Source organism: Haemaphysalis longicornis, unplaced genomic scaffold, assembly GCF_048455015.1.
Source record: "Haemaphysalis longicornis isolate Haplotype H1 unplaced genomic scaffold, Haemaphysalis longicornis Haplotype H1 scaffold_1133, whole genome shotgun sequence".
Lineage (NCBI taxonomy): Eukaryota > Metazoa > Arthropoda > Arachnida > Ixodida > Ixodidae > Haemaphysalis > Haemaphysalis longicornis.
The window spans coordinates 20652-38810 of record NW_027526218.1 but is presented as its reverse complement, the minus strand read 5'-3'; the positions used below and the strand labels follow the sequence as shown (position 1 = coordinate 38810).

Here is an 18159-nt window from a genome sequence, read left to right as displayed (position 1 = left end):
ACTATCTTGGACTCGTAAATCGAGGATGGCGAGAATGTTAAGAGAAGTCTCAGTGTCTTCATAGATTAACCAAGGGTCCCCTTTTGTGACATCCACAGCAGCAACATTTTCTGCAGTCAGTGATCAGCCACTGTGCAGCTCATCTGAGGAGGCACAGCACACTTCCAATTCCCTGAACGAGCAGAAAGCAGATGCCCACAGAACTAGGTGTACTGCCCCCAAAAGCACATTAAAGAAAAAGCAGCATCATCCTCTAAAAAGGTAAGCCACAATCCAGGCATGGCCCACTTGGCTTACCCAAGCTTAACACTGACACTAGGTGGATCTGCACAAGTCGGTGATGAAACCCCCATACTGCAACAAGGTAAGGTTGCCATGGTGAACATTTGTGTCGGGTAATTTCAGAAGTGGGTTTGATTAAGACATTCTGATGGCCAGTTTGTCCCCAACAGTAAACACGGTCTTTTCCGAGCTTCATGCATTTCATTAAAACAAAAAAACAAAAATATTTCAGAAATGGAGCACTTCATTAAAAAAAGATTTTTGGGAAATAGATCAGACGCTGCCCGCATGGCTAAAAACATATATTTAACATATGCGTACATGTTGAAAGAAAACATTTGGTGAAACATGCTACAGAAACCTTCTGGCAGACAACTTGTGCGTGTGATGAAGCGGTGAAAATGCGTTTAAGTCACTGATGGTCAGGCTGGTGAGTTGGAGCCCTCGAAGTTGCCCCCGTCGATATCTGAAATGGAACAAAAAGAGGAACAAGTTTTATCATGCGTTTCTCTTGGCCCAAACGACTCGCCAGAAATTTGTGCAACATCCTTCGGAAGTGACTGGAACAAGGGTTCGTTAAGTAAATGTTTCCAAAAAAAAAAAAAAAAAAACTGTGCAGTAATTTTTTAATGCTAACCTGGAGGAAATTACTTAAATTCATAAACCCATTTTCCAATTACTTCATAGATCCCCCAGTGGATTACTAGGCTTATTTCTCTCTCTCTCTCTCTCTCTCTCTCTCTCTCTCTCTCTCTCTCTCTCTCTCTCTCTCTCTCTCTCTCTCTCTCTCTCTCTCTCTCTCTCTCTCTCTCTCTCTCTCTCTCTCTCTCTCTCTCTCTCTCTCTCTCTCTCTCTCTCTCTCTCTCCCTTTATCAGCTTCACTGCTCCAGCTTGGAACATGCGCAGCTATATCAAAACATCTGACACTGCCCTGTTCCTAGAAGTGTGCAAGTTTGTGTGATGCCGCAAAAGGTAAGTACAGCTACTCGTGGGACCAAGACATGAGTAACTGCTGAACCCGTGCTGCATTTCACAAATCCCAGATTATCCAGTGCAATCAATTTGACTAAGAACATCTTTGGTTGTTCTAGTCTCTTTTCAGGACCCGCTAGTTTTGCGCACACTGCCACTTCACTGTAGCACACAGATGTTGTTGTTGATAAACTTTATTGATACAAAAAGACCCCCAAAGTCTGAGGTTCTGAAAGAAAAAAAAATTATCTATGCAGATGGGACGACCTGACGAATGTAAACCACCAAAGCTTGCCGCCAGGCCACTGGGTCCGTTCCCTCTGACGGCACGAATCAGTCGTCTTGGAGAGAAGAGGGAAGAGGTGAAAGGGATTTAAGATTAGTGGAACGTGATGGCTGTGATCCAGAACAATCCCAAAGAACGTGCGGCGCATTGGGAAATCCAGAACACTTAGAGCACCATGCAGGGCTGCGATGGCCTTCTAATCGATGCAGTTTATGCGGGGTTGGAAGGCTGCCCATCTGCGCTTGCTGGATAAGACAGGCACCTGCCCGGGGTAACAGGTGAGGGGGAGAAGGTAGAGTCTGCCTATTCCTAAATAACTCTTGCAGAGTCTGGCGTCGAAGTAGACGGGTGAGTCGCGCCTGCGTAACTGCTAGAAGAGAATGCAACGTCATAAACAGGCTGGCGCACTTCAAGCCCTGATACCACGAATGGCTTCACTTGCAGTCGAGCTGTTACTTTCACTTCTGCATCAACCCGCTTGCACACGACTGCCGTTTTTGAACCAGTGGCCTTGGAGAATCATTGCAGTAGTGATGGGGGGCTGTCTTTGTCTGCACTATTCCATTAGATCACGTGACGGACAAAAATACATCAACTATGGACACATTGACGGGGAAATTAGGACCACATGAGTACACGTACTGGGTTCAACCATTCATGATCTAAGTCAGATGAAAAAGGTGCACATAAAAATGACACTGATAAAAAGGCTGTACAAGTAATATGCCTGTTGCCCTCTTCTTGCCAGAGGTTTAGTTTTTTTTTTTTTTTTTACTATCATGCGAGTACACTGATGTGCATTCAAGAAGCTTGTGTGCCACACATTCTTTTTGCTGCTTATTATGGCTGGTATTCCTGTCAGCATGCTTGTTGAATGGTAGCAGCTGTTGGGGACGATAAAGCTGCTACAGAGAGTGTTACAACTGATCCCGTCGCTGGGCTTCGTCTCATCACTCCTCGGCTGTGCGGCGAAGCCACTACGTGCACCTTTCGAGCAAGCTCCACAGTGTCGGTGACTCATACTTTCACGTCTCGACTAAGCCCGGGTCAGATGCTTCGCTTTCGGCGCGTTTCAAACTTCGACGGTTGCCGGCCCGGCGAGGCATGTCTCAGCGCGCTTCAAGGACACAGAGGCCCCGCGATCGCAGCAGAGTCCTCCTCTCTCCCCTCTCTCAGAATCAACGTGCGCCGATGCTACCGATTGCTCACGAACAATGGAAAGAGTGTTGTATGTGTCTGTGACGTTCATAGCGTGTGCACAAATCTAGAGGGAACGCTGTTTTGACCGTTGCACTTTTTGGTATAAATGCGAGCCGCCCAAGCGCTGTAGATCATTCCTGTTTGAGCAGTGAATCATTGCGGTCACTCTCCTAGAGTCCTGTACTGTTACCTCGCCCGTCGGGGCATTGTTCTTCGGCTTCGGCTCGCCTCTCGCTATGAAGTAAACAGTTACGTTAGCCTACGGCTTCTGGACTTCTTCACGGCTGCAACAGCGGGTGGCCGCTCTTCACACCACGCCACCACACGCATGTCGGAGGCAACGGAGCTCCGACATACCGGGTCGGCCCACCCGGTCGCAACAAGAGCTGAAACCCTAGCCATCTAGCCACGGTTAGAAACAACATCCCAAAGTCTACTAAGAGTTCTTGGCATCAGGTAAATGTGGCAGTGGGTTCAATCCGACACGGCGAACACAGGCTTCAAGGGGTTGGATGAATAAAAGGCTTTAGTAGCCAAGAAGTACAAGTAATTAAACAGCCAGCTGAACATAAAAGCTAAAGTAGTTGCCATACCTGCAGTTGCTGCAGTTGCAGCTGCAGTTGCCATTGACTTCATGACCTGCAGCTAGCCCACTCAGGAAGGTTGCTAAGTCACACAAGGGCCGCAAGCAAGGTAGGCCTAGGAGAAGCCTTGCCTCGACAATCTCGGGAGCTGTTGGCCCCAACAATCGTCGCAGCGGCATGGACCATCATCAAGCAATGTCCCCGGTCAATCCAATGTGCCGTCCAACCCTTAAGCTAGGCGGGAGAGACTGCTCATGGAAAGTGCCACACACCGCTTGCACAATAAAGTCAAGGGAGCAGGGCTGTGCAGCAGCACTTGCCGCGGGTGTGGCAATAGGGGAAGGGGGTTCATTAGGACTAGTGACCTGTATAACTCCTGTCCATGTTTTTTATTTTCACCTCTTTCATTGCATTAGATCACCCCATCATTTGCATTACTGAACACTGATGGATGCTTTTTAAAGTAAACGCTCACAAGGTTAGCTTTGATGGAAAGCATTTCACAGCTGCGACCTGGGCACACAGAAAAAGTGAGCTCCACCCTGGTGGCCCTCCGCACTGCAACAAAATGCCGGTCCACCAACCTTTGAGCTTGGAAAGCTTGGAGGTCCTTGGTGATTTGGCATCCTGGCTGTAAGCCCCTTGCGATTTGCTGGGCTTCTGGCGTGGCTTGCGTGGCTGCTGGCTCTTGTCCTTCACCTTGGAGCTGAGCAGGGGGTGCAGCTCTGAAACAGGGAATCGTCTTGATAAGGTCGAACAGGGCCTGCCACCAACACACTGGCAGATCCAAAAGAGCGGAGGGGAGGGAGAGTGGAATGCCCTGTAGCACCCCCCCCCCCTCCCCTCCACCCTCCTGCCCAAAATAGGTCAATCTTGGTGCAGCGTAGCACTGATGACACCAGAGAGATAGATATTTTTGATGCAAACAGTGTCGTGCCCGAAACAGCAATGATACCCGTCTCCTGTGCCATAGACAATAAGAATCTGCCATCTGCAGCAGGAACTAGAAAGATTAACATATAAACTGCTACAATCATGTAGCCATGGTATGTACTCCGTAAAATGAGCCAAATCCTTTCCTGAAGAAATTTGCAAAAATAAATTGATGCAACAGGTATCAGCTGCTATCATCATCATCAAGCAGTGACAGGTACTTCTTCCTACAGTGATTATGCAAGGCTGTGAAGTGGCTGATCAACAAGACAAAATTCTTCATGCATTGCATAAAAAAAAATTAGAACTCAAGGGGTCAAATACTATTTCAAGGGAGTTGGTAAAAACATGGAATATGGTAAATATCTGCTATCATTATCAACTATCTGTGGCACTATCAGTATTATTTTGCAAGGCTGGGAAAGGGGCTAATCAACACGATGAAACTTTTCATGCATTTCATAAGTAATGATTGCTATTGTGAATTGTAAGCACTGTAAACTAATCTTTTGAAAAAAATTGATAAGAACAAAGAAGGTGATAGGTATCAATTGCCATCCTCATCTCCCACCAGTAACATGCACTCAAGATGATTATGCAAGGCTGAGAAAGAGGCTAATTCTTCATATGGCATAAAAAATAATTTTACTATACAGGGTCAAATTCTTTTCCCAAAAAATTGGTAACAACATGGAATATGACTGGTGTCAACTGGTGCAATCATCATCACCATCTCGTATCTTAACAGTGGCACGTACTTTCTAGAACAATTGGGCCAGGCTGGGAAAACAGCTACCCAACAACAGGTAATCCTTCCTGTCTTCGTTAAGTAATAGTAATATGTTAGAATCCATGGTCAAATCCTTTTCCAGAGAGATGTTTGAGAACATGAAATATGACAGCAGGCAACAGGTGTATTTACAGACAGGGATCACGAACCCATGCTTTGCAGCGGAAGGATTATCATGGTGCTTATATGAGAAATTGCCACTCCTTATTAAGAGTGTCATCCTACCCAACATAGTGTATGTGTGAACACACACACAACATTCCGTTCAGAAATAGAATGGTTCAATAGCTTTTTTTTAAAAAGCATAAGGAAGAATCTACAGGTTACTTATAGTGCACTTTTTAAAGCAGCTTCGCTGAAAGTGCCATTTTTTTTTTTTTTTTCAGGTGAAAAAAAGTTGTAGGCTGATATGGGGCGAGGTAGTAGGCTGATGATGATAAAAATGTAGCAGTAATCAACAAATATGTGGCGCTATGTAAAATTATCCTATTTTCCCATCAGTACCTTATAACAACTAAGTGATAAAAAAAAAAAAGCTGCTACATTACAGGTTTCGACACTGTGCACAGCACTTTGGTACTCCGGTGTACAAATTAGGTGTGCCCTGCGAGTGCCCTGTTACGTGGATACTGCTATCTGGACATCCTTGCCTCACAGTAGCAACAAAACCTGAGCTGCATTAAACAGCACAACAAACTGAGAGAAGAGTCAATGCCAAGGACTGTTGGTTGCACACACAGCTCAACGAGGACTTCCCAGTTTACCTGTGTTGGTCCACTCGGGTCTTTTTTGCAAACACGCCAAATGGCTAGACCACACACTACTGCACAAACCTTTATTTTACAGCAGACGGGGTTGGAAACCAACATTACCCACAGAAATTAACAAGACTGTTTGTTACTTTTCTTTTTTTCCTTTTATGTAATCCCTTTTTACATGATACGGTAAGAGAACAACGGTAGGAAGAACAATAACCACCGCTTCTCAAAAGGAAGGGCACGTGCACAGGAACTGCGATTCTTGAGCACCTTCTGAATAACACGCCACCACAATTTGGTACACTGACCACCATGCCACTTCCAGAAAGATGGAATCCTCACTATATATTAGAATTTTATTAACTTAGAAATGAAAAAGAATGGTTTGCATATCACTCATGGAACCATACAGACCATCCCATATTTCATCCTTACTGGTTTAATTAAAATTGCCAACGTTCTTTAAGATATTATCGTGGCTCCATTTCTTTCTCTCCCTCTACTTTTTGCCTGTTCTGTTTAGGGGGAAAAAATAGGTGGCTACGCTTGAAGAGGGTTCAATGAAAGCCACACCACTGTAGCAGCTGAGCCCAATCGTTTAGCAGATGCCAAAGTACATATCTCACAAAGGTGGCATTTCAAATGCCCCAACAACTGCCAGATGCCACCAGCTGATGCATGTTTCAAAATAATACAGCACAGGGCACCTGCCGATGCAAATTTGGCATTAACACAAATTGCGAGTTGTCTGTTGTTCGCCTATTAGGAAGCCAGCAGCTGCTAAAGAGCTGCTCCCATTGCAACCGTGCCACAAATTGGCAATTTCCATACGACAGGCAACTGAGGAGCAGCAGTCACTTTTTGTAAGCAGATTGTGACAAAGGCCAGCTCACGCTACAACAGCAAGCGAACAGATCAACAGGTTGGGACTTACTCGTGGCATACATTCCCCATAAGCCTGAAGAACAAAAGTATCCAGAAGTGTAGTGCAAGCTGGTAACCGATGCACATTGATGCCGTATTTTACTCAGCGCAGAGTTGAAAAATACCTTTAGTCTCTCTCAGTCATTCATCACTACAACAGGGCCCGAAAAAAAGAATTTCAGGATTTCTGGCTTTGCCAGGCCTCCAAATATTCAAGAAAGAAATTATAATTGTCAGAGAAAGTAAATGCAACTACACAAATACACATATCACAGTTCACATCAGCCAACAACTATATCAAGGCACTCAAGAGGCAGTGCGTGCAGAGCCAATATGGTGTGAAACAGTTCCGCAAACAACCACTATGAGGTAGAGTTTACATGATGCGGAATAACTAGCGGTGAATTCCTTTTAACCCTCCTTGGTCTGCATCTCGACAGCCGTACTTTTCTCAGGGCCCTTCCCCCCTCCCAGCAGAGCTTCACCAGCGCTCTTCACGCACACTCTCAGTAACACACGAAAGCCACATAGCAGTGTCTGTACCCCCAATCGGAGCATCCTTGAGCTCAATGTCGTAGGTCTTGGGCTTCTTCTTTTTTGGCGAGTCCCCCTGGGCGGAGCTGGGCCGCTTTGTAGAGAGCTCCTCGAGAACCTGGAATGCAGAGACTCATGGATTTAAGGTTCAGGTGCTCAGCAGAAGCACAGTGAGGCTAGGTAACTAACTAACAAATACAGTAGGACTTTAGGTAATATCACAGGAAGCACGTGATCACAACCTAAACTGAACTGCACATTACACCGAGCTTTCACCATGTAACTGCAGGTCCGAGAGACACGCATAAATGACACATGCTCTGATGGGATCCACTAGTGCTCTGACATGCCTTATAAAGCAAACCAAAAACTGAATGTAAATTTTTTTATACCAACAATGGCACATTTCTACTGGCTTCGCTCGTATCTGCCAAAAAGGAACAACACACTATAAAATCAAGCTCTGATGTTAGTAAATTAGCCCAAGGTAGCAAAAACAGTAGTACACAAAACAAGCTGCTCTGCAGATGGTTGCCAGTGCCGAAAGCAAACTTGGGTCTATCTGGATCACTACAGCAAGAAATACAGGTTGCCAAATCTGGCCAGTTAGGGTAAAGGACACTGTAACCCTCAAACTGTACAGACGGCAGTAGGTGGCGATGACTTTCCAGCCAATTTGTGCATCTGGCTATCCAGAATAGAATTTTCTGGGGGTTCGCCATGCAGTGACGACCCACTTGACACAGCTGTGTGCCTTTATCAACAGAGTGATGGCACTGACTCCGGCAGTGGACATAATCAGGCTTAAGATAAAGATAAAAGATAAAGATGGCACCGACTACTGCATCTTTAGCATGCTTCCCAGGGTGTGCCACAAGGGCTTAGCAGCAGCAAGCAGGCTTTCAACATGCATTAGAGTGCATTGCCATTCACCAATGCTTGCTTGTTTTAAGCGAGTACAGGCGCCATGCTGCAGGCACATTTGATATAGTATGACAGCTGGGCATGACGTGACATACTCTAAATGCAACAATGGGCCTTTTTTTCAAATCACAAATCATATGAACAGCATGTCTGCATAAAGCTAACTTCATTACATTGACGAGTTACTGTGTCAACCATAAAAACAAATGGCAAATGCAATAAAGCAGTGGTGGTACACAGAGCTTTGCCATTACAAAAGCAGCTTCCTTGTTTCGTGCAGCTGCAACAGACACCGTAAGGACACCCTGCCACTTCCGCTGTCTGCTTCACCTCAGTCGCACAACACTCAAAGGAGATGCGCTGTAAACAGACAAAATTTAGAATGCCGCACCCTGGTTTAATCTACGAAAAGGAGCAAAACCTTACAGGTTCAGGTGGTTGGCCCCAGCCTTCTTCTGGTTCGTCAATATCGGGCGAAATGGGGAGGTACAGCAGGGCCCGGGGATCTTCACCCTCTTCGTCACTAAAGAACAAAAGCATGGCCAAGCTTGTGTGAGGCTCATTGAACAGCACTAGCACCACAATTAAAATCCCCCCATGAGGCGCGCCGTAGTGGAGGGCTCCGGATTAATTTCGACCACGAATGGGCCGGACTTTCCGCCTCTTAAACAGGAGATCCCCACCATCGATCAGGGCTCACCTGCTGCAGAATGCAGCTATGGGCTCCACTGTCTCAACATCCACTTCCCCATCTTCCTCTTCTTTTTCCGTGTGCTGCGGAGGACTGGCATCTTCATCCTCCAGGTCAAACTCGCTCTCGCGCTCTTCGTACTCCACATTTTCATCCAGCTCCTTGAAGTCCGGTGCAAACGCACTCCAGTTTTCCTGTTGTTTTGAAAAAAGAAAAGCACAGAATAAAATGGCCCCCAATTTCCCCTACGAATGATCGTGAGATGGTGCAAAAACCTTCCCCACTGCTTTTTATGCTGGAAGCATGGCAGGTTTGTGTTTGGGTCTGTCCTGGTGGTACATTTCAGTCAACGCAGTAATCCCTACATGTTTGCATATGTGAGTGTATATGCATCTATAGCAGAACGAGCGCGGACCCAAAGAACAGAGAAAAAAAAAGGAGCAATAAGACAATGTAGAGGCGATTAGGGGCCACAAAGGCAGGAAAAAAAAAAAAAACGTGACAAGACAAAGGGCAAAGGAAAACAGCATTGAAGACCATAACGAAGCAAACAAGAAGGGGGAGAGAGTGAACAGGCCAGAAAAAAAAAAAAAAAACGTACAATTATAGAAGTCAGTGACGAATGCAGCATGACAGGATGATGAAAAGAAATAAACTAGGAAGCGAAGAAATCCACATAAAAGGTGGAATAAAAAGCACTGCAGGTTCTTCTTCTCATCTTCCACGAGTGTTTCCAGTTTCACACAAGCTATCAAGTGAAACGAAATGCGTAAACTCTCACATACAACTGGCACTTTGAGTGCATTCTTTTATGAACTCTGCTGACTCGTCATCAAAAGAGGTTCAGTGCATAGACAGGAGATGCATGGTTTGGGTCCTACATCTTAACATACACATATGCAGTGTTAACATTAAAAGCTGGTCCTACTGCTTTAAAAAATGCAAATGTCTAGCATTGCTTCCACCCCAACTCGTACTTCAATTACTACCTGTACACTGCCAACCCACACTGAACAGCATCCACCTGTCTCCCCCACCACCCGGTGCTTGGCCATTATGCTCAGGCCGACGCAAAGGCATGCCAGCTCGTAGGGTAGGGCACCTGTCTTGGCTTCGGGAGGTGGTTGGTTCGAATCCCACAAAATAGGGTACAAGCGTCCCCCTGGCCTGGCACCCGGCTCTTCCAGTGGGTGTATGCTTGGGAGAAGCTCTGCTAACCCCAGCCGAAGCCCGAAAGGGCTACTCAATTTTGAACAAAATACAACCGCCTTCAGAGTGTGGCTTGCACTGTACTTGTAAACGGCGTTCCTGTTGCAGTGGACTTTAGATGGTGGCACGGCTTCGTAGTTCAAAAAGAGGAAAGAAGAAAGTTCCTGCATTTTTGCAGCCACCCCTTCCATAGGGCGATTTCCCGTGCAAGCCGCCCCTCCCTTGACAGACTGCAATAGGACACAGCTAACGCAGCACTCACCACTTGTGGCTGGGCCCAAATGGACACCACTCCGCTGGATATGGACGCTATGATGGGCCGTACCGGGTGCCACTGCACAAAAGACAGGGAGGAGACAAGAATGAGGTGCCATTTGAAGCCACAAATGTTTGAAGCAGTATGCCTGGCAGTTAACGTTCCTTCTACCCAGATGTCGTTTCTGTATTCCACCCAGAATGTGAAAGGAGTGAAGTCCAGCAGATGATGCCCACTGGATGATTTGACAAAGTTAGCCCAGCTTCACTTCTTCATGGGATGCTAGAAAATCTTTCAACAAGTACATGGGACTGAACACAAGCTAGTAGTACTCACTCCATAGCAGCCACAGCGTAATAAACGTATCAAGTGTCAAATCTGCAGTCAGCCTGTAAACACCCTCAATTCTAATGCAACACAGTGCAAGATCTAGTTGACAAAAAAAAAAAATGGCCCTGTCTGGCCCATTTTCAATTTCAAGTGTATGCGCGTGTGTGTGGGCACTTTCCGTGCAACGTAAAGAACAAAACTGACGAGTGGTCAGTTCTGGGAACTCAGCTCCTGCCAAGTTTTGCCCCAACCCCCCCTGCAAGCTTTCCCCGAAAGTGCAGCTAGAACTTTCCTAGATTGAGAGGATCGTATGCTCAGATCTCTGTCAGCCACCAAGAAACTGACCCCCTTTGACCCAAATCATCATGCACACCTACGTTTCAGGACTGAGTGCGACAAGCCAACGTGTGGTGTGAGGTGAGCTTGATTATCCCAGCCTTCTTGCACAACAGAGCACATACAAATAAATCCCCCACTGTGGCTGTGTTGTCACATAGTCCGTTGTGGTAAGGAGCACGATCCACCCTAGTGCCTACAAATTGTATCCCCAGCACCATGCACAACCGCAGCTCCGAATTCTCTTCAGGTTGGTGCCGCAAGGAACTGCACGTGGCATTGTTATGAGGCCAACCAGCACAGCCCAAGCTCTTTGAGACACTCGGGAGCTTCACTTCCACTCCCCTGGCGTGTGAGAGCGAGAGACTGACCACCACGTCGAGCAGCAGTTCACCCTTGGTGCCGTGCAGGATCTTGACCAGGTTGCCGATGCTCTTCTCCCAGATGTACAGCGCATGCTGCCTCGCAGACCCGGCACAGATGTACTCCCCGTCCCCAGAGAAGCAGCACTTCTTCCACATGGTCCTGGGGAAGAGACGGCATCACCATCATCAACCACTCCCATGATCACAGGGGGGGGGGGAGAAGAGGGTGACCTAGCCACTACCACAGTCCTCCAGGATGCTCTGAGGCTGGGCCTGCTCAGGAGTTACACATAATCAAGGCAAGGATACACACTAGGACACATAACAGGCAGTTTGGTTTTAGGGTTTCCTTGTAAACCAGTTATTCATTCGGAGGTATCAGCAGATATTGGTGCAAAGCCTCTTAATGACAATAACCTACTCAAACAACGTAGTACACCCGCCATATGTTGAGCTGCTCTCCTCTTATTAAGGCTTCCACATTTTAATGAGACACTGCCCATTTCTTTCTGACATTCGACATTGGTTAACACCAAAATTTTCAAGATTGAGGTTGAACTGCAAATTGGTGTACTGCCACTACCGTAGTTCATAAGGCGGCCAGCCCCAAATTATTCCTCCTACTTTTCTTCTTAATGTTACGTAAGAACCACAGCACCAGGCTTAGACTATCGAATAGTCAAATAAAGGGTTACATGCGTTTAATCACACAATGCCACTCCAAACAAAAGTTCCAGAAATTCACTTAGTGTAATCTCACTTATTAAAAACCCTACTTACTTGTTCACCAAGTCCTGTAACTTCTGCAGTGGGTCTGGTTCTCCATCCCGCCCAAACGACATGACTTCGCTCGCACTGTAGACTCGAATTATCCGATCAGCCGTGTTCACCAGAAAGCAGCTGGAGAGAAGAGAAGTGTTCCGCTTGCACAAATACGTTCTATAAACAGTGAGTGAGCAACATACTCGCCCCGCCTGGCAAATTCAATGGACTTGATGGCCGTGGTGTTGGACGTTCCAGTCGTGACTCGAAACGATGCCTTCATAGCAAGATCTGGGACTGAGACAACAAGTATCTGGAAACAAAAAGGAGCAAAGCTGCAGCAGCTCCAAATTTGGGGTTGAATGCATTCAAAGTAAATACTCTAAAAGTGCAAACATAAGCTGCAATATGGGCACAAACTATCACCGACTTCCAACCAGCACATTAATTGAAAAAGACTTTCCAGCATCCCCATAACTGGCCAAGAATGTGACCGCATGGATCTATAGTTGCATTGGTGAATAAAGGGTTGGGTTCCCTGGCCAGTCTTCATTTGGCAGAACTGCTGTTGTTTTTTTTTTTTAAGTCCTTTTTTTTTTTTTGCCAGTGCCTCACTGAAAACTGAACATGCTTTGCAACTGCCATATGATTAATGCTATCTTGATTTTTCCTCAGTTCCCAATTGAGTAAAATAATCCGTTGGTTGGAGATAGGGATTAAAGTGCATCAACAACCAGACACGGCCTTCGCCTTTCCCCGTTCGTCTACATGTTTGACCTGAACCAACCAGTAACGTCGGTAGTGTTCCAAGGGCGTATGATGGGTGCGAGAAGCAAAGAGGCTGTTCCGTACCTTTCCTTTGGCATTGCCGGTGTAGATGTGGCCTCCTCTTCGGTCAAACGAGGCAACAATATTCAAATCCGACTGGAAATGTGACAAAAGCAGGTGAAAAATGGGGGGAGAGAAAAATAAGCTGAATGGCAATTTCCCCCAAAGGTGGATAAAGGCAGATACCTCATCATCAAGAGGAACTGTAGAGTGTACACCATCCACATTGACCAGCACTGCTGCATGCTTGATAGGGCAGACCAGAAATGCTTTGCTGAAATGTATAGAATATAGAAAAAAGTAAAGAATTACACGAGGTTCCCAGCATTCCTCAACATCTGTGACGCCATGCTGGAACGAGTGGTTGCCTACCCGCCAGAATGCAATCATACAAAGACATCCTATTACCCCTCACTACGACTCCTTGGTCTGTGAACAGCAAACTGAATTAGCCCCAAAACACATTGAACTTGCACTGCCGGTAGCAACTTCAAGACTAGCCTAGTCAGGGAGAGCAAAAATAAAAACAAAAGCAGCAACCCAGTAAAGTACTCAAGCACGATTTTTTTAGCTACAAAATTTTATGCCCCTTTGAGCATGCAAATAGTTGTCACAGGCTACAAACACCAGAAGGGTTTCTCCACTCACTCGTTTCTCGGATGGAACTGGACCTTTAATATTGGAGACGGAAATCTGTACTTCTGGTCACATTCACCGCTCACAACGTCCCAGATGCACACACTGTTGTCGGTCGATGCACTCAGCAGCTTGTGGCCGTTCCGGCTGAAGCTGGGGACAGAGAGAGCGCCACAGGCTTTCCACGTGACAAGCACCAGCTCATGCACCCCTGTACGAGTGGCTCAGAGTCGCCCAACAAAGAGTTGCAGGTGACAAGCGAATTCAGCCCAGGCAACTGGTCTTTGCAAAGCCAATGGCTGCACTCACCACAGGGAGCAGACGGGGTGCACGTGGGCACTGATGATCTTGGCGATGCCCCGCGTGAGGAAGTCCCAGACGACGAGGCGGCCGTCGTTGCACCCAACGGCCAGTAGGGTGCCTCGCTTGTTGAAGGCACACGTGACTGCCAAGCTGATGCAGTCCAGTGCTCCATCGAATTCCTTCGGGCAAGGGAAGGGAATCACGGGCGTTTAGGCATGGCGCATGCCACAATTCCAATTTTTATATCACTACAAAAATGACAGGAACACTTGAATGCTATGAAAATCAACAAAGAAGGCCACGATTATTTTTTTCATGTGCACCCAATCGCTCTCACAGATGTTAAGAACAACATGGTAGCATACGGCCTCCAATACATGTTGTCGCGACTCAGGAGTAAACAAACAGCCACTCCGGGGAGGCTTGTAGCCGGGCACCTACGATATGCCCTCAAGGGATGGCAGCGTGGGCGGCCTGCCCTTTGTCCCAAGTTTGTTAACAGGATTGCAACTGGCTGAGTGAAAAGGAAATAGGGCCACTTCGTGGCACCACACTGCTGCAGCCGTATGTCATGATCCGAGGTGGATTCCTGTATGAAGCATGTTGGCTTCCTCCCTGCTCCCCTGCAATGTGCTCAGGCTCTTGACGTCGCCATGGAGTCTTCCCTCACCACCGCATGCCAGTTGCGCAGACCAAGCATGGTTTCAAGAACTGTTCCCGTGCTGCTTCAGAAAGTGTGCTTCTCAAGGAAGTGCTGACTAGAGGCTTCCATTAACAAGACTGACATTTCCAAATGTTGCGGGATGCTATTTAAGGCCATGATCACCTCTGCTCGATCCCTGCACATTAAAACCCCGCATTAGTTGTATGTACATAAAGCGTTCAATGTTGCCTCCCAGCCCCCTTCCCTGTTTAATCACGGAGACCTCCACCCTCGATCACAACAATGTAGAGCGGCCTACCTCAAGCCACAAGCCTCATGAGCGAGATCATGCACTGTGTTAGCTGGCCACATCAAACCTAACATGACACTTTGTTTGGGACGCTGGGTTACAATCGCTAGCTCCCCTAAGGGATTGGTTATCATTGAAGTTGGCTCCCACAAGTAAAAGCTCACTAATCCGAAAAACGACACGTCAGACACAATGCTTGAGTGAACCCGTACGGTCTCTTGTTGTCATAAATTTGACTGGCAGCAAAGAACACAGATTATCCACTCACCGTGGACCCCAGGCAGAATCAAAGCTACGACCAAGCATTTCAAATCTTTTTTCAAGAAGGCGCAGGGAACTGTTGTACACATTGTTTAAAACAGAGAAGGTCGCACATGCTTGCCGACCAAAGCCCCCAGCGGAATGCACATCCCGCTATCTGCAAGTTGTGGGTCATGCATCAAAGGCTTTGCATTGATGTGCATTCGTTAATAGTTGCGGTGTTTGTACACAGCTGCCTCTGTACTGGGAAACATGAGGTAATTTTTCCCAGTGGAGGACAAACGACGGGAGGGAGGGTGTGTGAGTGATACGGTGTCTATTTTGCTTTCCTGAATTTCCACACTTCACAATAAAGATAATACAAGGGGAAAGATGTGCAAACTAACCTCAGGGTAGTTCTGCCCAAAGGACTCTGGAAATAAGAAGTGATTAATAAGAGCTCAATCATCACAAGATGCGTGTTTTTATCATTAACGGACACATGTGTCATGCATTTAAAATTAAAAGCTGTTTTTTGACATTATTTTGCTTGTCCGCGCCTAAATTTAGCTCCTAAAGTTTGTATTCGTTTCATTTATATTTTCTTCATTTTTTGTTAAAAGGATATGCTTGGTTTTTGCACTGTTCATCATGGGAAAGAGCAAGAAACTGATCACAGGCAAGACCAAGGCAAAAATTTTATAAAGGCGCTTATGCACTGTAACAAAGCACTTTCATTTCCGTTGCAGTTTCATTTTTAAAAATGTAAAATAAAGCAAGAACGGTTGCAAGTGACTTGAGTCGCTTGAGCACTCATGCGCGCACTTAACGGACACGATGGGCTGAGCGAGCGAACCTTAGAACAATTTTACCAGCGAAAAAAGACAGGGACCTAGAGAGAAGCAAACAGGACAATCGCTAGACTTCAACTTAACAGCTTTACTTGATTGAGACAATATATGAAAACGGTTACAGACAAAGCTAAAAAGAGAAAACTTGCAAATGAAATGAAACAGCAAACAGTCATAGATGCATACCACCCCACACTACCCAGCTACGTAGCGCGCATGCGCCCTTGCAAGAAGCTTAGCTCTTTTGCTGTAACAGCGATGGAAGGCACGCTGATAAAGTTATCTGCCTGCCTGTGATAATGGAAGGCCTCACAAATCTCTTTTCACTTGGTTGCACCCGCTGCCTAAAACATGTGTGGCATCAAATGCTGGGACACAAGCAGGACACTACTTGCAATGTCCTCCAAGTGGCCCCCCGTCCTGCTGTCATGTCCTGCCTCCAAGTGGACCCCGCGGCAAGCGATAACACTGCTGTCCGGTGCTCCCTCAGACGGTCATTCAAGCAGTGCCCCAACTGTCCCACATAGCGTTTGCAGCAGGACAAAAAAATGCTGTAAATGACGCCAACTTTGCAGGTGACAAACATGGTGGCGTGCTTTTTTGAGCAGCCTTGCCTCTTGCTCTCATAGGCAGCCAGGCACACCCGCATCAGCTTCCCAGGAGCAGTTGCCAGTACATCGACACTGCATTTTTTTGCCCACTTTTTTCAAGCGGTGCGTGAGCTGGTGAACCATACAGTACTGCTACCCGCCATAACCTGAGTTGGCTGGCGCCGTCTCCTGTTGGAGAACGGGTACCCGCCTTAACCTTCTTGACAAGGCTTCCAGCTTCAGGGGCAACAAGCTCCCGAGGGAACCCAGAGCATGTCAAGCAGGCCACCTGCGCATCCATTCTTTCAGCTACCCTGTGCGGGCATGACTAGTCTAGGGAGCCGCGCCAGCTCACTCACCGCTTGAAAAAAGTGGACAAAAAATGCGGTGTCGACGTACTGGCCACTGCTCCTGGGAAGCTGATGCGGATGTGCCTGGCTGCCTATGAGAGCAAAAGGCAAGGCTGCTCAAAAAAGCACGCCAACATGTTTGTCACCTGCAAAGTTGGCGTCATTTACAGCATTCCTTTGTCCTGCGGCAAATGCTATGTGAGACAGTTGGGGCACTGCTTGAATGACCATCTGAGGGAGCACCGGCCAGCACTGTCATCGATTGCCGCGGGGGGCCTCTTGGCCGACCATTGCAGGCGGTGTCCTGGTTGTGTCCCAGAATTTGATGCCACACGTGTTTTAGGCAGCGGGTGCGACCAAGTGAAAAGAGAGATTTGTGAGGGCTTTCATTATCACAGGCAGGCAGATAACTGTATCAGCGTGTCTCCCGTCGCTCTCACGGCAAAAGAGCTAAGCTTCTTGCAAGGGCGCATGCGCGCTACGTAGCTGGGTAGTGTGGGGTGGTATGCATCTATGACCGTTTGCAGTTTCATTTCATTTGCAAGTTTTTTTTCTTTTTAGCTTTGTCTGTAACCGTTATCATATATTGATTGATTGTTGGGTTTAACGCGCCGACGCAACGCAGGCGATGAGGCGCGCCGTAGTGGAGGGCTCCGGATTAATTTTGACCACCTGGGGATCTTTAACGTGCGCCGAAATCTCGTACAGACGGGAGTTTTTGCTTTACGCCTCCATCAGAAAAGCGGGCGCGGCGGCCGGGAATCGAACCCGCGACCTCGTGCTCAGCAGAGCAACGCCTTAGCCACTGAGCCACCGCGGCGGGTCTTATCATATATTACATGTCCCAAGTAAAGCTGTTCAGTTGAAGTCTAGCCATTGGAAAAATGTTTCTAAGTCAACACCACCTAGCCCAACTTTCAGCCTTGAGCGAATCTTACCAAACATACCCCCCCCCCCCCCCCCCCCCCCCCCCCCAAAACGCTCAGCAAGTCACAACGAACCCGATAAATGTGACTGAAATTAAGTTACGGCTCAAATTATGCAAACAGTTGCCGAACATGCCGGGATCTTGCAAAGCTTAGCATGTACTCACCTAATAATTCAAGGTTCATTTCTACTTGACAGCGCTTCCAAGGTGCCTATTTACATCACCCACTATAGGACAATATGTCCGCAGAAGGGTGAGAAGTTCGTAGTCACGAAAACTCGCAAACTTCGGCAAACTGTCAAGAGCAGCGACAGCCTACAGGCAGCGTAACCAGCGTTACCGCG

General features: G+C 47.1%; 1 protein-coding gene across 1 annotated transcript; it reads right to left on the bottom strand.

The window, feature by feature from the left end:
* Positions 1–569: 569 nt before the first annotated feature.
* LOC144161456 (retinoblastoma-binding protein 5 homolog) lies at positions 570–18158 on the bottom strand. The gene is made up of 15 exons (XM_077692112.1): positions 17981–18158; positions 15504–15529; positions 13910–14082; positions 13613–13753; positions 13151–13238; positions 12989–13060; positions 12340–12449; positions 12155–12274; positions 11381–11534; positions 10350–10421; positions 8888–9072; positions 8614–8710; positions 7273–7381; positions 3909–4049; positions 570–748 (listed from the first exon to the last, which is right to left on the bottom strand). Exons 1-15 carry the CDS (start codon positions 17997–17999, stop codon positions 705–707), a joined length of 1551 nt encoding a protein of 516 aa, XP_077548238.1. The 5' UTR covers positions 18000–18158; the 3' UTR covers positions 570–704.
* Between the last annotated feature and the right edge of the window lies 1 nt (position 18159).